Genomic DNA, 24,872 nt, shown 5'->3' with positions numbered 1-24,872 from the left:
AATTCACTCAGCTTCTGGTTACACTGCCTCATGTTGGCTTTCTTCCTTATGGAAGTTTTTTTTATATTTAAGAATAAATGTTTCACACATGTTGCTTTGTGTAGTATTGGCAAGTAGCATTTTCTCCATGACTAAATAGAATATTCACACTTATTTTAAATTATAAGCATAGCAGTCAGCTATTCTCATATTCTATCCTTCTGATAGTTCATTATGTGTGCTTTTTATTATTCCAGTGTCTTCTACCCACTGAAACATTCTGAGGCTTTAACAGTCTTTAGAAATAATATTTTTTAAATTCACAATTATAAAAATACCATGCCAAGTGGAACATTTGCTGTACCTTCTTAGGTTGCCTCCATGAGTTCTGTTTTTATCTGTTGCTATGTGTATTGGGAAATTAAAAATGTCTGTTAAGTCTCCTTTTCTATTATTTAACTATGTTCTAAAGCACTCATATACTCAAAAATGACCTTTCATTTATGACTGGAATAGAGAAATGAATGTGCATTCCTTAACTCTTTGAATCACTCTTCTGGATAAATCCACTTGTATTTAGTGGGGAAACTGTCTAACCTTTGGAGGGCTACAGCCAATGGTGTCACATGTTCAGTGCTTTATGAGGTATATTTCCTAGATAGACTGGTGTGATTCTGCTATAAAGGAAATTTCTGGAGGGAGGAAGGCAATTTGTGTATTTATATTGAGTTCACCTTCTTTGAAGGTAGTGTAGAGATTCCCCAGAGGAGTGCAAAGATGTATAAAGAACTGCAGAGGCAACAGCAGTAGCAGAGATGGAATATTTTTCTGTCTATGAAAGATTTTTACTACACCAAGGATGTCCTGTAATACCTACATTACAACAAATATTTTGTTTGAGTGGAAAGCAGAGGATATTTCACATTAGTCAATAACAGCCATGTTACAGCCAGCCAAGATTATTATTGTCAATCACTAGAGCTTAGAGATAGTGTCAAAACTTTGAAGTGTCCTGAACGGAGGTTATTTTAAGTGATGTGGATTCTCATGGAGCATGCTGATGATTACTTTTTACAGATTCATCTGTCTTGTATGGGACATACTAGTTTCATTTTCAAAATTGTACTGTAACCATTTCTCTAAATTTACATTAGACATGTTGCACTTGTCAGGAAGCTGCCTCTAGAATTGTGCACACATTTTCATTGATTTAATAATGCTAATGATACAGAGTAAGAGCTCCTCCAGACCTGTTTATGCAGCATTCATCTTGACTTGCTTTCACAAAGCTTAGTCCAGTCTTTATTAAGCATTTGTTCTGATTTGTTTACAGGGCAATGTTACAACAATGAACATTCATCCTGATTTGCTTGTGGGGTTCTTACATCTTCCCATTAATCATCTTTCATCCCGTCTTTTTCAGTGCATTTCCCCTAACCACAAAAAGTCTACACATTTATTTATTTTTTATAAGTGGATTTGTTTCGTGAGGTCAGGGATGTAGAACTTGTGCCCTCCAGATGTAGCTGGGCTGTAACTCCCATAAGCCGCAACTAGTATGGCCATTGCTCAGGAATGATGAGAGTTGTAGTCCAACATCATCTGGATGGCCATAAGATCCCCAGCCCTGCACAAGGGCAACAGAGTGCTTTAATTCACTTTAACTGCGTAAACCTAAAGTTCCAATGTGTGTTTGAATCCCTCCAACAATATAGCGACAAGTCTGGAGGCACTCTTAAGTAAAGCCATATAACCATCACTTATTAGAGCAGAAACGTCAGGTCCACATTGAGGTGTTTATAGAGATCTATTAACAAAAATATTTCTTAGGTGTTAGAACACACAAAACAAATTCTTTTAAGTTGAGATAAATGTTATTAATGTTGATAATTTGTAGTAATACAAATAATAGACTGTATATTCTAGTATATTTCTTATAGAAAATGAGCTTGCATTTCAAATTATATAGGCAATGTATGCTGGTAACTTTGTGACTGAAACAATTATACCTGTGGATTGCTAAACTTGTATAACTCAAAGAAGTACCTCTATAATGTAAGTCAAGGAAAGACAAAGCATGTGGTGTCTTCCTCACCATGTAGGTCATGCAGATGGAACTTCGTTCACACTGGAAATTAAATTCAGAGAAAATAGAAAGGTTGAATATTTTCTACCATTTTGAAGATCAATTAAATTTAATTTTCTTTTTCTTACTTTTCTTTTTTCTTCATTGTACCTCCACTTCCTTGTCTCACACTATCAGATGCTGCCTTCTATCATTTTATCCTTTCCATGGCTCACTCTTATCACTTCTGTTTTTAAGCACCACTTTATCACACTCTACCTTATATTTTCTTTAAGTGTTTCTGATGTTTCTTGCCACCTAGTAGTCTTATGTCTCTGCTTCTGACTTTTGCAGCTTTTTACAATCTTCTGCCTTTCTGCGGTTGGCTTCATACAGTTTGATTTGAAACCCTTTTTCAAAAATAGTCATTCAGTCATTCCTTTCTCTAAGTAATGAATGCATAGTTCCTTTTTATGTATACTTTCTACTCTTCTCTCTTACTCTTACCTTCCCTAAAGGTAATTTCTATTCCATTCTTTGTTTTGCCTCTTTTATTTTACTTGCTCTCTCTCTCATTCAGTGCTGACATCTTTCCTTGACCAAGGTTTAGTTCTCACTGAGGTGGTAAACCACCTCAGTGGTCTGGGCTGTACCTTTTCATAATGCAGTTGGGGCAGTCTAACCCAGAAACAGACATGGTGGGACCCTCAGTAGCATGCTGTGGCAAGCTTGTGAGATGTTTTGAAGGTAAAGTTGCTCACATCTGTAACACCTTTGATTTTGCATTTAATGCAATTCCATTAGTGAAGGTTTCAGAGTACCATCAGGTCCAGTTTCACTGGATGATTTTTGGTTCCTGAAGATGAAGAGAAAGTACTTGGCCAAGTCCAGCCAACCATCTGTATGTTTGCCCCTTGCCTCTCTGAGCTTATCACATCTAAAAGAGAGGGCATGTCCAATTGTGTCCAGGACAATGTCAGCTGCTCCAAGGGGGGGGGGTACCAGCTTTTTTAAAGGACACAGGATTTTCACAGCACCTGAAGAAACCTAACCTGGAACTGGAAGATGTCAACAACTGTAAGCTAGTTACTAACATCCCCTTCCAGTGCAAGGAGCTTAAGCAGGTGGTAGCTGGCCACACCCAGATATTCTTTGATTAAACTGATTTTCTAGATCCATTTCAGTTTTGCTTCAGGTTTGGTTATGAAATGAGAACTTCCTTGGTCACCCTTTGCTGAGCAAGGAACAGGGAAGTGTGACTCTGTTCATCCTCTTGGACTTCTCAGCAGCTTTTGATACCAGCAGCCATTAAATCCTTCTGGATAGATTGGGCTGGAGTTTGGAGCTACTGTAATAAAGTGGTTCTGTTCTTACTTAGATGGCTGATTCCAGAAAGTAGTACTGGAAAAATATTGTTCTGCAATTTGGCAGCTGTGCTATGGGGATCCATGGGGATCCATTTTATCCTCCATACAGTTTAACATCTACATCAGCCTTTCCCAATCAGTGTGCCTCCAGATGTTGTTGGACCACAATTCCCATCTTTCCTGGCCATTGGCAATGCTGGCTGAGGCTGATGGGAGTTGTGGTCCAACAACATCTGGAGGCACACTGGTTGGGAAAGGCTGATCTACATGAAACTGCTGTGAAAATATTCAGAGGTATGGATGGAAGTGTCAACATTACATAGAAGACACTCAGCTCTATCTCTCCTTCCTATTAAATCCAGATTAAGCTGTGGGTGTTCTGAACCATGTCTAGGTGTGGTAATGGACTGGGTGAGGGCCAATAAACTGAGACAGCATGTAATTAATCTGCCCAGTTGTGTTGTGATCAACCTATTTTGGAGATGGTTGCACTCCCCCTAAATGATCAGGTTTGTAATTTGGGGATGTGTATGTATCCAACATTGTCTTTAGTGGCACCAGTGGCCTTAGTGGTTCCACTAAGCTTTTATCAGCATAGAGTCATAGAATAGTATAGTTGGAAGGGGCCTATAAGGCCATCAAGTCCAACCCCCTGCTCAATGCAGGAATCCAAATCAAAGCATTCCCGACACATGGCTGTCCAGCTGCCTCTTGAATGCCTCCAGTGTCAGAGAGCCCACTACCTCTCTAGGCAATTGGTTCCATTGTCATATGGCTCTAACAGGAAGTTTTTCCTGATGTTTAGTCGAAATCTGGCTTCCTGCAACTTAGGTTGACATATGGACAGAAATACTCTCAGTGCTCTGGTGACCTTTCATTTGTATTACTGCAATGTGTTATAAGCGAGGCTGCCTTTCAAAACAGTAGAGAAACTTCAGGTGGTCCAAAACAGGGCAACAAGTTTGTTAACTGGAACGTGCCAAAACAACCACATTACACCAGTGTTTTGTCATTTGCACTGGCTTCCTGTCTGTTTCCAGACCCAATTCTGACAGGGTTTTAAGGTTAAGTGATACACACATTCTGTTAAATAAGTAAATATTTCAGAGTGCTGGTATTAACTTTTAAAGCCCTAAACAGCTTGGGACCAGATTACCTCCACCACCTGCTTGGACTCTAAGGTCATCTACAGAGAGGCCCTTCTCCAGGTGCCTCTGCCAAATGTGATTATATGGGTGGCTACTAAAGGGCCTTTTTAGTGGTGGCTTCCTAGTAATGGAATAACCTACCTAGAGGGGCTCACTAGTTTTATCAGTGCAAGATGAGGATCTTCTTTTATTTTCCTGGGCCTTTCAGTCTGCTGCTGTTTTATTCAGTTTTAAATATTATGTTGTTTTATTTGTATAATTCATGTATACTTTACTGTGAACCACCCATATATCTTTTTGTTTATTGGGTGATGTATAAATACTGTAAATATTAACAAGACAGGCACTACTAAAAAGTGTTCCTTCTACTTGTAATTTGTTTGCAACTTGCTCATGTTGGCCTCTGTCGCCTTTTGCAAGCAGAAGTACCTTAGCGCTGTGTTATGTTTATGAAATATAAGGCACTAGATTTTGTGAACAGATGCTCAGATATCACCAAGGTTGGTAGATACATTTTAGCAGTGCAATTGCAAACACATTAGAGATGGAACTGACTGTCCTGGCACTTGGGCTCTGTGTGTTAGCAGGCCATCTAACATTTCCAACTATATATTCATTTCAGTTCTAACCACCATAATTCAGATCTATTGTCATAGAAGCGACTAATTAAGCTTCTGGATCATATCTTTCAGCGACAAATGTATTCTCTAGGACTACTCATTTCATGGGAGAGAAATGCTTGAATTGTATAAGGCTTATGGCCCCACATGCTGTATGTTCTTTGAAAAGTAGCTTTGTTTCCTAGAAGGATGGGCCAGCATATTCAGTGTTTTTATGTGAAAGGGTATGATAATTTAAGAAAAGAAACTGAATTCACTTTTAAAATATGTCATCTGACAGGACTGTCAAATCATATCTGATAATTTGAGGAATGCCTTCTAATCAGTATGAATTCAATTGATGAATATTACGGATCATGTACTCAAGTGACTTAGATGACTTGAAATAATAGAGTTACTGGCACAGGAGCAATTTGAAAAACATAGTCTGTAGGGCGATCAAATCCAAAGCTGCTGATTTGAAGCTAATACTCAAAATGAAGTTCATCGAATCATATAATTGGAAGGAACCAAAAAGGTGTTTATTCTGTTGCCCTGTCACAAAGTGGAAGAATCAACACATCAACACTTTCCCCCATTGTAAAAGGATTTATTTATTTGACTATTTTTCAGTCACAAAAGAGCAATACACTAACCAACTTTTAATTAACCAATACTACATTCAACATTTATTTCAAACACAACCACAAATTTTCACTTTGCCATATTCAAAGGCGTTTGTTTTCAAGACTGAGAATGTGTGCTAAGATCACTTTCACCACACTTTAGAATGCCTGCCTATCTTCACTCTAATTTTAGAATGGTACAGGGCTGCTTGCTTTTATTATTTTGCTATCCTTCTCCAATTTATAGTTTGTTTTGTAAAATGAACAGTGCTTTGTGCATATTGCATATTGCTTATTATGCTAAAACATGTTGTTTCCCTTTTTGCAGCAGTAACCCAGCTCATAGATACTACCTTGCAACTGACCCAGTCACAGGAGAATTGTATGTTTCTGACACAAACACACGAAGGATTTACCGTCCAAAGTCACTCACTGGGGCCAAGGACTTGACAAAAAATGCTGATGTGGTAGCAGGAACTGGAGAGCAGTGCCTTCCATTTGACGAAGCAAGATGTGGTGATGGTGGCAAGGCTGTAGAAGCAACTCTCATGAGTCCCAAAGGTGGAGGAAACTGTCAATTTATGAAGAGCAAAACACAGTTCAGTCAGCACACACAACAGCATTTCATGCAGCCTAGTTCTTTAAGTCCTGAGTTTCCAAAAGCTTATTTTCAGACTGTGAATGGCAACACCATCCAAAAGTATAATTGCAGTAAAAGTAAAGTTCTTTTTTTCACCCTCTGAACATTGACCATTCATTATCATTCACTACATATACTTTTTTCCACATGCTACAAAGGCTTTATACTGATCAAATTACAAAGGGTCCAAAATTGACATGAATTGCTAGGAACAGTTCTTGGCATGCACCCAAGAAGCAGAGTGTTGTACTTTTATACATACTGTTCTAATGTACTAGATACATCCGGTGAGGTACCATACATCTCTATGGTACATTTGTGTTTTACTTTTATACATGCAGTTCTAATGTACTAGATACATCTGGTGAAGTACCATACATTTTTATGGTACATTTAGCCAGTTAAGCTTTATAAGGTTGCATGTAATGTTTAAAACGTGTAATTTTTGTTAAAACTCTCAGAAGAGAGCTTTGTGGGAAGCCAAAAAAAAAAGATAGAGCAGGAAAAGCGTTTGTTTTGATGAAAAATAAATAACAAGCTCTTTTTTCTTTCCTTTTTTCTACTGAAGGACTGGCAGTAGACAAAAATGGATTAATCTACTTTGTTGATGGAACCATGATCAGGAAAGTGGACCAGAATGGAATAATATCAACATTGCTTGGCTCAAATGATCTGACTTCAGCACGACCTTTAACATGTGACACCAGCATGCATATCAGCCAGGTATTTTCAATATGTTGTTTTAGGATCAGCTGTTTTACCCTGGTCCTTGGTAGGACATTGGAAAAAGATCCTACCTTTATTTATTATTACCATGTTTTATAAATAGTTCATATTACTTATTTATTCAATAAATGGGAGCAATCTTCAGGAGTTTGGGGGCAAGGTGTCATCAGTGTGCTGATGACACTCAGCTCTGTTTCTCCATCTCCAAGGAGCTCAAAGTAGCATACATGGGTCTCCCCTTCCTCAATCGCCACAACAACCCTGTGAGGTAGGTTAGGTTGAGAGGCAGTGACTGTCCCAAGGCCACCCAGTGAGCCTCATGGCTGAGTGAGGATTCAAACTCTGGTCTTCCAAGGTCCTAGTCCAGCACTCTAACCAGTACAGCACCCTGGAAGGAGTAGTCTTGATTCAATTAACGTTAGTCATGATCAAGGCTACAATCCTAAGCTACTAACAAATCACACACTGAATTCAGTTGGGCTTATTTCCAGGTAAGCGTGGTTAGCATTGTCCCCATACTCACTAAAAGCAATGATAAATGCATACTTGCCTACTCAGAAGAAAAGCTCATTTACTTCAATGGGATTTGCTCCCAGATAAGTGTGTTTAGTATTGCAGCCTAAGTTAATTGTGCTATATTGTTCCATTTAGTTTTAATGGGAATTAAATCATGACTAACTTCAGTTCTGAGTGAATTTGTAACTTAGAAAATGGATGACTGATGTCTGGCCTCAGTAATGGATTGGATGAAAGCCAGTAAACTGAAGCTTAATCCAGATAAGACTGAGGTGCTGCTAGTGGGTAGTTCCCTAGACCAAATGGTTAGGGCATGACCTGTTCTGGATAGGGTTGTACTCCCTCTGAAGGAGCAGATGTATAGCTTGGGGGTACTTCTGGATCCATTACTGTGGCTTAAGCCTCAAATGGCTTTGGTGGTGCAAAGTGCCTTCCATCAACATCATGTCATGGCCCAGCTATGCCCCTCTCTGGACAGGGATAGCCTAACTTCTGTTTTCTATGCTTTGGTAACCTTTAGGTTAGATCACAGCAATGTGTTACACATGGGGCTGCCTTTGAAGAAGGTTCAGAAACTGCAGCTGGTACAGAAATAAGCAGCCTAGTTGCTGACTGGGGCAAGATGGCCTGAACACATAACACCAATTCTGGCATGACTGTATTGGCTGCCAGTTAGTTTCTGGGCTCAATTCAAAGTGCTAGCTTTCATCTATAAATCCTTACATAGCTCAGGACCCCAATACCTTAAGGACAGCCTCTCCCCACATGAACCAACTCGGACCATGTGTTCATCAGGCCCTTCTCTGTGTGCCACTATAAGGGAGGTGCAGAGGGTGAAGTCAGAAGAGCACGCCTTCTCAGTGGTGACTCCCACTATAGTATAGAAGCACACCTGGTGCCATATGTTTTTAGGCACCTGACAAAAGCATTCTTATTCACCTAGGCCTTTGGGCCTTAATTTTCTCAGACATGGGAACCATAAGCCCATAGTGCCTCCATTCTGCCAGGATTCAAGCTCAGCTTATTTTCCTTTATCCATCCCACCTAGGACTGGTCCAGAGCCCGCAGAGCTTTCCTGAAAAGGTGGGATATAAATGTAATAAATAAATAATCTGCTGTTAGTCTAAATGAAATATAAATCAAAATAATGTCTTAAAATCAACTTGCAGTGTCTCCAGCTCTTTTTATTTTTTTACCATCCCCCCCCCATTCATTTTAGGTACAATAATTGAAACTTTATGCCAAGTACCTTCAGAAAGATTGAGAACTGTTCCAAAAGTAATATCTAGAGCTCTTATTCAGTAAAAGAATTGTCTTTGCTAAAGCTAATAAATGGCTAATTATATGTTTTCTCTTTTTTAAGGTGCGTCTGGAGTGGCCAACGGATTTGGCAATCAACCCAATGGATAACTCCATATATGTGTTAGATAACAATGTCGTTCTTCAGATTTCTGAAAATCGGCAAGTCCGTATTGCTGCTGGGAGGCCAATGCATTGTCAAGTTCCTGGAGTGGAGTACACAGTAGGGAAACATGCAGTACAGACCACTTTAGAATCAGCCACGGCTATTGCTGTATCTTATAATGGAGTGCTTTACATTACAGAAACTGATGAAAAAAAGATTAACAGAATAAGACAAGTCACAACTGATGGAGAGATCTCATTAGTTGCTGGAATACCTTCTGAGTGCGATTGCAAGAATGATGTTAATTGCGACTGCTACCAAAATGGTGATGGTTATGCTAAAGATGCCAAACTTAATGCCCCATCTTCCTTAGCTGTATCACCTGATGGAACATTGTACATTGCAGATCTTGGAAATATTCGGATACGAGCCGTGTCAAAGAACAAACCACTGCTGAATTCAGTGAATTTTTATGAAGTTGCCTCTCCAACTGATCAGGAACTCTATATCTTTGATGTCAATGGCACACATCAGTATACTATGAGTCTAGTCACAGGAGACTATCTGTACAATTTTAGCTACAGTAATGACAATGATATCACTGCAGTAACTGACAGCAATGGAAACACCCTTCGTATTAGACGGGATCCCAATCGAATGCCAGTGAGGGTCGTATCTCCTGACAACCAAGTCATATGGTTAACTATAGGAACCAATGGATGTTTGAAAAGTATGACAGCCCAAGGGCAGGAGCTAGTCTTATTTACATATCATGGCAACAGTGGACTCCTAGCAACTAAAAGTGATGAGACTGGATGGACAACTTTTTTTGAGTAAGTAGCAGGAAAATATGTGCTCTTTTCTGGGTATGCACAGTTGGATACTATCATTGTGATTTTGAAATATGTTAACGCATCCTCATTGAATAATTATTAGGACAGCAAATGTGTGCTCAAAATAGCAGACAACACAGTAGTTTCTGTACCACTGTCTCAAAACAGTGATTTGGATTTGTTTTATTTAATAGATGCTTTCATACAAATTTAAATTTAATTATTTAATTAAATTATCATCCATAATTTGGTTCATAGTCTCCAGTGTTTGGACTTTCAAATCAAGAAATAATTTGCTGACTAAATCTTTAGTGGCAGGAATACAGATTTTATATGATTTCATAGCATTTTGTGATTCTTATGGCATATTTTCTAAATGCAGTAACAATATATGATCAGAAGAGGGGACAAAACTAAATTTATGTTATTAGAAAAAGATTGTTGCATTCTCTGTAATCAGCAAATAACCAAAGTTGGATACTTCACCATTATTTAAAGGACATTTATTTGATACATTTAATGCAATTTTACCTTGTTTTTTTCTTTTAAAAATAGTATAAAATTGTATTCACATGAAGGAACATTGCTTTTTATAAATCACCCCAGTTCAGGTTGATATATTTGAGATAAGAGAGCTCATAGGTCATTACTAGAATGATTATTATTAGAATAGAGGAATGATGCAGGTCTATCTCTGCGTAACTAGGGATTCAAAATAATTCTTTATTTGGATGATTCCTGCCTTGATTCTAAAGAAAAGTCATGAGTGCATCATCTGATACTGACTCTCTTCAGGTCTTACTCTTTTTTATAGATGTGTGTATCTTGCTTTTAAACAAAAGAGTCCAAAACAACATATGACCGCACTGCAATTCTGTAAAGCTGGCTAGGGTAATACAGACTAGTTTGGTCTACCTGGTTTCAGTAGGGTTTTCATGGTAAGCAATATTCAGAGGGGGTTTACCATTGCCTTCCTCTGAGGCTGAGAGGCAGTGACTGGCCCAAAGTCACCCAGTGAACCTCATGGCTGTGTGGGGATTCGAACCCTGGTCTCCCAGATCATAGTCCAACACTCTAACCACTACGCCACACTGGCTGTTACCCTAATATTTGTACTCTCTTCTGCTGTTTCATATGCCTAGAAAAGCTTTCTTCTCTCAACCCGCTTCTTTCTCTTTCCTCTTTGAAATCTCTGTTCAGAACCACATCTTCTCAAAACCTTTCCTCAACCTTTACAATCTTCTCCACTGAAATTAGGCTACAAAAAAGCATTCTTGCAGCCAGTAGAGTAGGTTGCAATGTGTGTGGCTAGGGGAGGGTTTCCCAGAACAGTTTCTCTAGTTTACCGATGGATCCAAAAACTTTCCCAACCCCTGAACTGTTTGGTAGTAGTCAATATGACCTCTTCTGCCCACTCTCCACCTCATTAGAGGTGCAGGAATAGAGCAGCAGAAGCTGCTTAATGAGACACTACATCCTGGAGTGAAAATGAACTGAACTCAAAGAAAGGCAGTACCAGGTTGCACCAAGCATTGGCATGTAAAGGGCATTGTTATAATGATTTCAAATACGAGGATTATGGTTTTTAATATGTTTTTAAACCTTTCTCTTTTTTTAAATAAAAGGTGTTTTTAAAGCATTTTAAAATGTTTTTAAAGATGTTTTGTTTTAATATATTTTAAAGTCTGTTTTTATGATGTTTTAAAGTGTTTTTAGTGCTTTTGTTGCTGTCTTGGGCTCCTACTGAGAGGAAGGGTGGGATATAAATCAAATTTGTTTGTTTGGTTGGTTGGTTATTATTTGGTTTATATACTGTCCTTCCTCCGAGCAGGAGCCCATAAAATAAATAAATAAATAAATAAAATGATGGTAAGTATAGCCACAATGCATTAGTGCACATCTGATATATTGTGCTACATGATGTGCATCATTGCATAACTTTTTTTTTTTAGGCCCTGCCAAAAGCACCTAGCAGCATAATGATGAGAAATTATTCAGCCTGGGGCAATAAAAATACTTCTTATTCTTCAAGAGTTGCAAATGTCCTCTCTGTTGCTGAATAGTAAAATCCCAAGTTAATAGCAAGTGGGAATCCTTCTCCAATGGGAATAAATATATAGTCGTTGGATATAAGTTAAAGTTATAAAAGATTTAATCCGTTTTGTCAGAGATGCTGTAATTTTAACTGTGTTTTTAGAAAACAAACCATAGCCATAAGAAATGTGAGATTTGAAGTTCACCAAATCTGACTTCCCTGCAAAATATTCATTGATGTCAACATTGTCTAGACTAATTGACAAAATGTGGCCAGTCTGCACATATAGTTTTCAATGACTGCAGTATAAATGTTATGAGATCATTAGAATGACCATCAATGTTAAACATAACTCAAAATTAAGGATTTTTTTTTGTTAGCTTGAAGTTTTTCAGTTTAAATGATTTAAATCTGGTGTGCTTTCTGTACCATCTCTCAGTAAATAAGGTTTAATTGTTTTTGTGTGCCCAGTAATCCTGGCTTCCAGCTTGTGAGTTGGACCAGGTGGAGGATGAAAGAGAAGGGAAATACATTTCCAGAACCAATGTGTCTGCTGAGGACAGCTGGCATCTCACTGGCATTCATTTTGCCTGGTACAAATCCCAGTGTTTTATTTGTAGCAGTAATTTCTCCCCCATGTTTCTTGTAGTTATTGTGTGGCTGTTATAATCCGACTAGGGAAATAGTTGAGGATTTCTGGATGGACTTTAATGGCTTCTGTGTGGCCTTTGAAAAAAAATTATTCAGTATCAAGTGGTTTATATGTGTGCCTTTTTTGTATCTTAGGGAGGATTTACAGCAGTGTGCTTCATGAACTGAATAATTACTTCATGGCTGAAGAACCATTTCAGTTGTCCAGCTTTGTTAAATATAGAACGCGTCGTTTGTGTGAGAAGGATATCCTGCAGCCTCTTGAAAGGCCCAGTTTGATGTCCTAGACTAGGCTCATAACCAAGTTGATCCATCTGATATACCTAGTTAACCAGACCTTGTTCATGCTAGACAGTTTCTACTATAAGCTGTGCTGGGGTAGATGGCACAAAGACTACACTTTGTTGCCCTGCAGACAGTTAAAGAAATGTCCCAGTTCATAATCTTAGAGCTGCTACTTGTGATACTGTTTGTATTCCAGTTCTTTTGGCTTGCAAATGATATGAATATTTAAATTGTTGCTTTTCTCATCAAGTTACATAGAAGCAAGTTACATAGAAGCAAAACCTAAGATAAATTCATGGAAGAAAGGTTTCCTGTCCCTTCCCCCTTTCAGTCACCTGAATATTGCAGGGAGGAGGGAACAGGAAATATTCCTTCCTTGAACTTCCGCAAGCCCAGTTTGGAGTGAGATTATGTCTTCCCCCCACCAGCTCTCCTCACACCATCCCACATTGATCAGGACAGCCCCCTGACACTTCAGGCTTTTGTGGGGGGTTGCAAGAGGCTGCTGGGGTAAGGAGGAGATGGGGGGTTCTTGAAGGTCCAAGCAACTTCATATATGCAGACTTAAAATGACAAGTATGACTCTCACTTGTTATGAGAAACTGTGTGGGTACACAGATTATACAGATATATATCTGCTGTGAAGATAACCTGTGAAATAGCCCTAAGGGCTTGAATCTAAGACTTGGAAGCAAGCTGTATGTGAATAAATGAACCTTTCTTCACAATAAATGTATTACCACACTTGCACAGGACATATGTTTCCCAACATGTCTGCAGAGTACTTCCCCATGTTTAGGAATTAAGCCCTTCTGGAACATAAATAATTGGTGGAAACGTAGCTCAAATGTGCTAGGAGTATTGTTTCCACTCTATGACCCTGGCTGTATTCCTGTCAGTCCACTAGAGTTGAACCAAAACTAGCACTTTAACCAAAATAACAAAAGTAGGAAAGTGTGGGTAGCATTCAGATTGTTGTAGGCAGCAGAGTGTCCATGTAAGGAATTTGAGGGGAAGATGGAGACAAGATCAGAAGTTTTAATATATTTTTAAACCTTCCTTTTTTAAAAAAATATGTTTTTAAACCTTTTTAAATATGTTTTAAAGCTTTTTTCTTAAATGTTTTTAAAGATGTTTTGTTTCAATATATTTTAAAGTCTGTTTTTATGATGTTTTAAAATGTTTTTAGTGCTTTTGTTTGCTGCCCTGGTCTCCTACTGGGAGGAAGGGTGGGATATAAGTCAATTAATTAATTAATAAGTTTTCAGAAAATTTTATAGGGAAAATATAACAAATAGTAAATTGTTAACTACTGAAGTGTTCCCAGAAAGAGAGGGTGAATTTCTAGTGCGGTTGCACAGTGTGTCTTAGAAGGAGACAGGAGAAGGAAAGAAGAAATTTGTAGTAGATCTGAAGAGAGAAAATTACTACTGATCCTTTCTTGTCTGAGAAGGAGATGATCTAAGGATATAAGGCAAATGCCACTCTGGGGCTTACAAACTTGGGAAAAGGAAAGGAGGGACTGCTTAGGGAAAAGTAAGTCTGGGCCTTGTGGAGAATTCAGGATGGAATTGGGGGACAGGAGTTTGTTGTGGGGAAAGCTTGTATATAGATGGGAAAGTTTACTGTACAAAGAGGTGGTTCTAGAAGGGTGATTTCCAGATGTGTTCCCAAAAGAATCTATTCTTTAAAAATGCTATTCAGGTAAAGGTCCTGAAACCTCAGGTTTCTCATAGCTAATTAATAGACGATACAGTGAGGCTTTGATTAAATTAACACCAGAGGACAGCTGGGCATTTGCAATCTTATGTGATCCCATGCTAGCTGAATAGCAGGTTGGGGGCAGTCCATGCCTGTGGAAGGGCTTTGGCAAGAAGCCTATGATTTGATTTGTCCTGTGCAGCTAGATCCCTACTAGCTCAACTTTTCAGGCAAAATTGATTTTCTTTGGGGGGGGGGGAGTGCTAAGGAATGCACAAAATGCTGACAGAATCCTGCTCTCCAGCAACAGTATTCAGAATTGGGCTAAAAGAGCATGCAAAATGCATCAAAGCAAGCACTTTTTTCAGAAAAAAATTAAATGTACAGTTTGGCATTGTTGGTGTAGTTAAAGCTGCACTTGCTGGATGATTTTTCCCACCATACCTAAAGGATGAGCACAACAAAGGCCACTAGCATATCTAACTACCCTCCCAATTAAAAACCATAAGCATGGGTAAATGAGAATGTTTTTGCCTCATGCCTAAAAACAGACAGTGATGATACCAGGCATGCTTTCCTGGGGAAGATCCTTCCAAAAAAAGGTGAGCCATCACTGAAATGGCCTGTTTTTGTGTTGCCACATTCTGCGCCTTCCTCAAAGAGGGCACAGGAAGAAGGACCTCAGATAATGAACACAGCGTCCAGATTGGTTCATGGAGGGAGAGCTGGTCCTTGAAGTCCTGAACTGCATAAGGCTTTATAGGTCAAAACCAGCACTCTGAATTAGAATTATGCCAAAATGCCTGTCCCTAACCCAAAGTGAAAATAAAATGCAAACTAAATATTTGACTTTACTTGAAAATTAGGTGTAAACATTTAATCCACTGTAAGATTCTTACAAGACTCCCAACAAAAAAAAATAATTGGGCCATCTAAAACATTTCCATGAGTTAGTAAACATTTCATAAGAACATAAGAACATAAGAAGAGCCTGCTGGATCAGGCCAGTGGCCCATCTAGTCCAGCATCCTGTTCTCACAGTGGCCAACCAGGTGCCTGGGGGAAGCCCGCAAGCAGGACCCGAGTGCAAGAACACTCTCCCCTCCTGAGGCTTCCAGCAACTGGTTTTCAGAAGCATGCTGCCTCTGACTAGGGTTGCACAGCACAGCCATCACGGCTAGTATCCATTGATAGCCCTGTCCTCCATGAATTTGTCTAATCTTCTTTTAAAGCCGTCCAAGCTGGTGGCCATTACTGCATCTTGTGGGAGCAAATTCCATAGTTTAACTATGCGCTGAGTAAAGAAGTACTTCCTTTTGTCTGTCCTGAATCTTCCAACATTCAGCTTCTTTGAATGTCCACGAGTTCTAGTATTATGAGAGAGGGAGAAGAACTTTTCTCTATCCACTTTCTCAATGCCATGCATAATTTTATACACTTCTATCATGTCTCCTCTGACCCGCCTTTTCTCTAAACTAAAAAGCCCCAAATGCTGCAACCTTTCCTCGTAAGGGAGTCGCTCCATCCCCTTGATCATTCTGGTTGCCCTCTTCTGAACCTTTTCCAACTCTATAATATCCTTTTTGAGATGAGGCGACCAGAACTGTACACAGTATTCCAAATGTGGCCGCACCATAGATTTATACAACGGCATTATGATATCGGCTGTTTTATTTTCAATACCTTTCCTAATTATCGCTAGCATGGAATTTGCCTTTTTCACAGCTGCCGCACACTGGGTCGACATTTTCATCGTGCTGTCCACTACAACCCCGAGGTCTCTCTCCCGGTCGGTCACCGCCAGTTCAGACCCCATGAGCGTATATGTGAAATTCAGATTTTTTGCTCCAATATGCATAATTTTACACTTGTTTATATTGAATTGCATTTGCCATTTTCCCGCCCATTCACTCAGTTTGGAGAGGTCTTTTTGGAGCTCTTCGCAATCCCTTTTTGTTTTAACAACCCTGAACAATTTAGTGTCGTCAGCAAACTTGGCCACTTCACTGCTCACTCCTAATTCTAGGTCATTAATGAACAAGTTGAAAAGTACAGGTCCCAATACCGATCCTTGAGGGACTCCACTTTCTACAGCCCTCCATTGGGAGAACTGTCCGTTTATTCCTACTCTCTGCTTTCTGCTTCTTAACCAATTTCTTATCCACAAGAGGACCTCTCCTCTTATTCCATGACTGCTAAGCTTCCTCAGAAGCCTTTGGTGAGGTACCTTGTCAAACGCTTTTTGAAAGTCTAAGTACACTATGTCCACTGGATCACCTCTATCTATATGCTTGTTGACACTCTCAAAGAATTTTAATAGGTTACTGAGACAGGACTTTCCCTTGCAGAAGCCATGCTGGCTCTGCTTCAGCAAGGCTTGTTCTTCTATGTGCTTAGTTAATCTAGCTTTAATAATACTTTCTACTTTCTATTTCAGCTTATAGTCATGTAAAAATAACAGCCAGCATAGGAAATTGTCAGCCACGTGCAGACAATCCTGTGCATGTTTACTCAGAAGTAAGTTCTACTATGGCCAGTAGGGCTTACTTTACTTGGTTAGGATTGCAACTATTTTTAATAACTATTTTCAGCTGATCCATAAGTTGTTGCTCCAGCATATAATATTTGTTAGCTGCCAGAACTGACTTATTTAATTGCAATGGGACATCGAATTCAGATTTAATTACCTTTGGTAGCAAGGACAGGAGTTTCAGTACCCTTGATCTGAACTTTGGGTCCGGACTCACGACAGAAATCCTCGATGCAGTGGGGGCTGGAGGGTCTTCTGGGGAATTCAAACTCAGTGCTTCCATTGCCTTGCATGGGAGGGGAAGAAAGGGGGCTTCTTGGAAGATCCTGTTGGAAGAGAACTCTTCGGATTCCGAATCTCCACTCCACTCTTCTTCATCCAGAACAATCAACTCATTGTCTGGGTCTGTTCTCTGGTCTTCCACATAGTGATGATGTCTGCCCTGAGCAGCTGCGTGGGGATCCGGTGATGTGCGGTTGGGTGGTGGTGGTCTTGAGACTGCAGATACATGCGGCAGGTTGGAAACCTGTATCCACTGTGCTCTCCCCAGGTTTTGGATGGAGGGTCTAGCATCCCCCCTGTCTTCTCCAGGAAGTTGTGCAGGGACTGCCGGAGCAGGCAGGTCTCTGGCCAAATCTACTAGAAGGGATTCCTTCAGTTGTTCCTTCAATTGTTTTAGCATCAAGGGTGAAAACTGTAGTTGCAGTGTCTGAGCATGGCCACATGGTGGTTGAGCACCACCACCACCCGTTTCAGGCTCCTGCAAGGAGCACCTGCTGGGTGCTGTCCAGGTGCCTCTTGAAATCCTGAGAAGGCCTCTGGAGAAGATGTGGTGGAGAAAATGTAGTTTAAAGATGCAGGAGGTTGCTCCCCTTCCTCCTCAGAGAGAGGTTCCTGGTCTCTGCAATCAGCAAGCAGAGCTGTGGGTGTCTTGCGCAGCCACTCCACATCTATTGCCATCCTCCTCCCATGCATCACATTCCAGCCTATTCACTTCTGAATATGAATCCTCTGGAGCCACCCTGCCTGGTTGAAAACATGCCTCAGTAACCTCCTGCCTGCTGGTGGAGGGGCAGGCTACTGCTGACTCTGTAGCTGTCTCTGACGTCTGGCGGTCTGGGATGGGCAGGAGCGGTTTGGCCTTCTTGGCGGAAACTGCGGATTTTGTGGTTGCTTTCCCCATGGGGGCAGTAACTGAAATGGCAGCCTGTAGCTGATGCTGTGGGTCTTTATGTAGGCAGGAGGCCGAATGGCGGGTGGTGGCCATGGACAACTGTGTCAGGCCTGCCGCGACCTGCACTCATGGCGTGCGGTGGGAGAGGACGCTATCAGCAAGTTGGTTGTTGGCGGCCACAAAAGGCTCCATTGGGCCTGCTACGGCCTGAGCTGAGGATGGGCAGTGGATGGGTGGGCACAAGCGGTGAGGTAGCAGTTGACAGCTATGAACGGCTCCATTGGGCCTGTAGCAGCCTGAGGCAAGGAGGAACAACGTGGGGGTAGGTGGCCAGATTGCTGTTGGTCTGGGCTTGCTGCGGTCCCGGTGATGTGGGGAGGTTAGAATTATTTTGCTGTTGCCGAGGCCGCAGCAGCTGGCTGAAGGGGGAGGGCAAGCCAATGCCTTGAGTTCTGGAGCCTCCAGCACTTGAAGTGGGGAAGCCCCTACCTGGCGCTTGATGGCATGATGAATGCCTTGATTTCCCTCCCGCTTGGCTGAAACGTCATGGTCCCCCACTCCTCTTTTTTTAAAATGCCCACAGGAATGGGGAGGGGAAAAACCCACCACCCGACACAAGAAGAAGAACACAACAACAGAACAAACTAACACAGAAAGGTAAAGGCCTGAACCAAGACAGCAGAGAGTGAAGTCAACCGTCTTTGGTGAAGGCAGAAAGTGAACTGTGGCAAGGAGCTACAGAGAGCAGGAAGTCCCTGCAAAATCAAACAGCGCTCTTTTTGCCTTCAACTGCTAGGTGGAGCTAGCTATCCACCTGAGGCCATCTTTCCATGCACAGGAGAAATTCAGTGCATAAAGCAGGGTGTGCACAACAAAAGCCTCGTCTAGAATCAGAAAAGTAGAGTTGGAACGGGCCTATATGGCCATCAAGTCCAACCCCCCTCCAAAAAATAAGTCTGTTCAGTCAATATTTTCTCTGAGTGAAGGTGGATTTTTCATCATCATAATCACCCTATAAATGGTCCTGGGAGGGAAAAACCTGTATCATGACTCTTGAAGAGTTAAATATTAGAATTTTGTATTATGGGCTAGCCTACAGTTAGACTCCATCCTTTGGACTTCCCTTTCCTTTTAAGTTTCCATCTCAGTTGTGTTCTTTACCCAGCCAGTAATAAAGAAGCATGTTTGTTTGTTGCAGTAAAAAGTAAGACTTTGTTTATTCTGAATTTATTATGATGAGTAGAGCAGGATTGGGTGCTTATTGCTAAAAGGGTAAAATAAAGAAAAAACTTCAAGTGATCTGAAAAAATATCTACCCTAAATTACTCTTTACTCTTTTAACACTCACTATAGTTACAATCATAGTGGCTATTATTTCTTGTTTTTCTTGAATACTTGATGGCAAAGGATGAAAACAGCCTTAGAGGAATAGAAACAGTGCTGTGCACACTACAGTTAGCTGGATGGATGGCCACCTAACTCGGGCCTAATTTCTGATTTCCCCAATAAGTGCAACTCAGCATGAAGCCTTTTCAGGATTTCTAGGCAGAAAAATCAACCCAGCAACCAGTAAAAAAATTCCAGTTGCTTTCTACAATTAGTTTCCAGTTGCTTAGTTAATCCTTTATATAGCAAACAGTTAAAAAGTTTTCCCTTGATTATCCAACAGGAAGGAAAATCTATAGGTCAGGCACAAGACTAGAAAGAGGGAGCATCAAGGGGGAGTTAACATCTTTTGGTATCCAGTTATTCACTGTATCCTTAACATCATATGCTGTTCATTAAATTCCTGGTGTTCATACTAAATTTTCTGTTAACTTGACCTTTACATAGCCTATTATGTAAGTTAACACACTCTCTGCATGGATGAGGAGTGATGGGGAAGGTCTCTGCCTTTCCCTTCCCTATGCCTGGCCCACACATCCTCTTCACCAGTCAGGAGGGATTGGCTGGTGCTATGCACCCCCCCCAAAAATAAATGCCCCACTTAGAAATGTGGCTGCCCCACCTAACAATGAAGGCTGGCTATAGGGCTGTGTCAGATGCAATAAACCAATTGCAAGTTCTGTTTTCACCAGTACCGTTTACTCTATCTTTACGTAGCCTTTCAGTCTCTCACTGTGCTGTAGTTCTTTCCCCACCCTACCCCATCCCTCTCTTCAGTTCCAAACATTCTCTAGGCTTTTTATCTCTGACTGCAAAGGCCAACAAGCTCAGCTTTGGTTACTGCATGCCATGCATCTTGCTGCTTCTGACTTATGGCAAAATAAGCATTTGCATTACACCTCACCTGTGCAACTTTTTTTTCTAACACAAAAATGAACTTTGTGTAGGAAAAACATCATGTATTTAGACTTCTGTTTGGAAGAGTAGATAGCATCAAATCTGTGACGGTTTAGCCATAATTCTACATAGGAATATAAGCTATACAACAGGTGCAAGGTAGTATGACGCTTTATGGCAAGAACACCACAACCAGTGCAGAAAAATAATTTTAGAATTACATCTTGCTCCACGCTTTTACAAAGCCCATAACCACTTATTTATTTGGAGCCTTTTTCCTGTCTTCAGCCAATAAGATTCACAAAGCAGCTTATGTACAATCAGCTAAAACAAGACAGTCCCTGCTTGCAAGCACACTGACCTAGAATTAGGAGTGAGCAGTGAAGTAGAGTGTTCTTGCACTCGGGTCCTGCTTGCGGGCTTCCCCCAGGCACCTGGTTGGCCACTGTGAGAACAGGATGCTGGACTAGATGGGCCACTGGCCTGATCCAGCAGGCTCTTCTTATGTTCTTATGTTTAAGAGGGAATAGGGAGGCTGAGAAGCAGGAGTCTCCAGAGTGGCAGTGAGTCCCCTGCAGCGATGTGGGGCTCAGCAGCTGCCCAGTGATGCTAACCCCTGATGCCGGCTTGCCAGATAAGCTGGGACACCTTTATGTGAATGCAGTATCTTATCTGAATATGGTATCTTACAGGGGAAACCCCTTGATCTATCCTTGGAAAAGATGGTGGTTGCAGTTGCAGCCTCAGCAAGCTGCCATAAGAAAATGCACTATAGCAACATTACTTTCCACAGTGAGGGGCTTGAAGAGTTGTGTGACTGAGACTCTAACCTCAGGTTTCTTCCCCCCTCAAAAAAAGTAATATCTGAACAGGTAGGATTAGCCAATGAAGATACCCCCCCCCAAAAAAATCATTTATTTATTTATAAAAATATTTCTGTTCCGCCATTTCATAAAATATCAGGGCAGAATACAATATTTTAAAAATAAAAATACAGATAATAATTAAGGTGATTGCATCTGTTTATTTTTGATTAGCCTGTTGGCATAAAAACATCTTCAAGAGATGCCTGAAAGTCAAAAGTGAGGCTACTTGCCTAATCTCTTCTGAAAGAGTGTTCCACAACATGGGACCAGCGACTCTAACATTGCCATCCTGTACATGCCTACTCAGAAGTAAGCCCCATTGAATTCAATAGGACTTACTCTAAGGTAAGTGTGTATATGATTGCAGCCTAAATGACTGACTTCTAGTTGAGACCAGTCAGGCCTCTGTAACACAGGGGCAACTAACAGCACTTCTCTGGATGATCTCCTGTAATGTATTAATTCTCTGGGTATGTAGTGTTCTGTTCCCTGATCTAAAATTTCTTGGCAGCCAGTTGAGATTCCCCCAAATGACTCCCTGTAAGTTATAACTGATCGCCAACCAGAACTCTTCGGTTCTAACACACAATTACTACTTAAGCTTCCAGATAAAAGTTTAGAAAAATAGACACTGACACTTATAACTGCTCTGTCGAGTTCCACTGTGATATACAATACATTTCCTTGAACTGTGGGACATCTTGAAACCTTAATAGTTGTTTTTTTAAAATCACTGTAACTTTCATCCACAAACTTTTAGCACTTGGCTGCTCTTGAAAGGATCTAAGCACAATTATAAAGCCTCTTTACAGGAGGCTTCTCTTACAGAGAATTTGGGTATTTTTCTGGCATGCAGAAATCTCTAGGGGATCATAATGCCAGAGTAGTAACGCTGCCAAGGGTATGATCAACAGAATCGTCCCTTTCAATATATCAGAGGAATGTGCCAGAGGGAATTCATCTGAAAAGGCTTCAGGACTTTGAAATACACTTTTGCCTCCAGTGTGAAATATTGTGGGGTTTTTTCTTTCTTTCTGGGGCACATTTTGAACATTTCATTTGAACCTCACAGGTCAGGAATGTTGAAGAAAATGCAGTAGGACCCTTTGTGTGACAGTATTTGGTCTTAGCATTTTTGATTAGTCATAGAAACAGGCTATGAGAGATTTGCATTTGATTGGTAATCTTCAATGGTTTGACAACAAATAAGGTTGCTGGCTCCTGACAGGAAGACAATAGTTTTGCTTTTATATTTCTGGGGCAATGACTGCAGGAATAGCATTGCTTGATCCTGTAAGGAGGCAGCAGCCATCACTTCTGTCTGCTTTGTGTACTTGCTGTGGGGCGAAACTGGCCCTGTTTGTTCCTGCAGGCAAAGGAAGTGGAGGGCAAGTTAAATTACTGCTGTAGATGAAGGGCACAGAAAACCTACTCTCCGGGTGCTCTGTTTCCAGGCACTCTGTCTTGGATAGGAGGTGGCAACTTCCCCTCCCAATACCTTCCTATTAGAATATTTGCCAGTAAGATGGTCATTGTAGCGTAATTATTTAATAACAAATTAAACATTGCTGCTATATTTTCACATGATTACAAATGCACATTTTTAGTATGCAGGTGCAGAAAGCTAACATGTGTCAAGTAGTATCTCTGATTCAGTGTGTCATCTTTTCACTCTTAGGGAAGAGTAGCACACATTGTTTTTATGTATTGCCCATATAAACACATTGAATACTGAAAGGAGGGAAGAGGTTGCCATCTTGAGATCAATGATTATGCAAATAAGCTTTCAAATAAGCATTTTCTTTCCCGTCTCTATTTTTATTTTGTTCATTTATATACCACTCCTAATATGAAAAACCCTAGAGTGGTTCACAAATCAAGCTGTCAAATACATAACAACAAATACATCTTCAACTTTAAAACATCTGCAAATTAAAACAATCCCACAGACTTTTACAGTTACACACAAAGAGTCCAAGAAAGTACACAAACCAGTAGTAGAGGGTGTGTTGGGGCAGAGGCACTTCCCTGATGTCCCAACAGGTCACCCACTGCTGGGGTGGCCAATCCAGTGTTCCTGCTGGTTTGCACTACACCACCCTCCTTGTTGCCTCATCCCTCAACCCCCCAATAAGCAGCAGGGACTCACCTACTGGGAGATCTGGAAAGTGCTTTCACCCCACCCCATCATCTGCTACTGACACAAACATATTCAGGCAGCTAAACTAATTCAACAAAAGGGAGACACCAATTCAGTTGATGACTGAATTTCTTTGAGACTGTATAGGATCATAGTGACTGGAAGGAGGGGAAAATGGGGACACAGATTTTTTTTTTAACAAAGGATTAGCTTTGACTTGTCAAAATCAGAGATCCTGGCCCAGTTTACACATGCAACAGAATCAAGTGATAAAGGTGCAGCTGAAAGCAAAAAAAAAAAGGCTCCTTCCATGTAGAAAGCACATATAGAGAGGAGTTTGACGTAGAACTTTTCTATTTGGCATGCTGTTTTTCTTTCAGCATTGAGCTTTTTCATGGGCAGCACTAAAATAAACTCTACATAAGATAATATGGCACAACATTAGAAGCACCATAGAATCATAGAGTTGGAAGGGGCCTATAAGCCATCAAGTCCAGCCCCCTGCTCAATCCAAATTAAAGCATACCCAACAGGTGGCTGTCCAGCTGCTTCTTTTTTTTTTTTTACAATAATTTTTATTCAAATTTTCATAAAACATACAAAACAAAATCATAAAACATTCAAAGACAAAAAACAAAACAAAACAAAAATGATTAAGCAAAAAAATAAAATATTGACTTCCCATTTGTCACAGATCAAATCAGTTATAGGTCTACAATATATAACAATCCTGTCTCTTAAATTATATTATAAAATCACTTTCCTCCAGTAGTTATCTTAATTAATCATCAAATCTCATAAACATTACTTTATTCTTTCCACAAAAAGTCAAAGAGAGGTTTCAATTCTTTAAGAAATATATCTATCAATTTTTCTCCAAATAAACATTTCGATCAATCCATCTCATCAAAATCTGTTAGGTCCAATAATTTCAATAGCCATTATTCCATTATCCCTATTAATTTCATCTTCCATCTTCAATAGTCCTGTTAAGTCCAGTAATTTCAGTGTCCAATCTTCCATTATCAGTATTCCATAATAATCTTGCTGTCATAGCCATAGTCATATAATAAGAGTCTGATGGGAATTTCCTCTATCCCAAATATTTTCTTGCCATCCATTCTGAATAAGTTGCTGAAGTACTGTTGTAAAGTCATATCTCTGTTCTTCTTTTTTACAAAATGCACTGGCTCATCTCTTGAGAGTTTTTCCATTGTCACATGGCTGCAGTTAATTCCATAGATTTTCACTATATCAAACTCCATCACGTCATTCCAGTCCAGAAGATTATCCAAGCCATTGA

General features: G+C 40.3%; 1 protein-coding gene across 13 annotated transcripts in view; it reads left to right on the top strand.

Annotated features, from left to right (window-relative positions):
- The window catches only part of TENM3 (teneurin transmembrane protein 3), a 711,055-nt gene that overhangs the window by 629,890 nt on the left and 56,293 nt on the right, over nt 1–24,872 (top strand). For all 13 annotated transcript variants that reach the window (XM_061585249.1, XM_061585250.1, XM_061585255.1 and 10 more), the window contains 3 exons: nt 6,113–6,345; nt 6,993–7,147; nt 9,030–9,904. In XM_061585249.1, the coding sequence (XP_061441233.1) occupies nt 6,113–6,345; nt 6,993–7,147; nt 9,030–9,904 (1,263 nt within the window). The remainder of the gene's footprint in view (nt 1–6,112; nt 6,346–6,992; nt 7,148–9,029; nt 9,905–24,872) is intronic.

Source organism: Rhineura floridana, chromosome 9 (genome assembly GCF_030035675.1).
Source record: "Rhineura floridana isolate rRhiFlo1 chromosome 9, rRhiFlo1.hap2, whole genome shotgun sequence".
Lineage (NCBI taxonomy): Eukaryota > Metazoa > Chordata > Lepidosauria > Squamata > Rhineuridae > Rhineura > Rhineura floridana.
The sequence above is the reverse complement of the archived record's forward strand: the minus strand, read 5'-3'. Positions and strand labels throughout refer to the sequence as shown.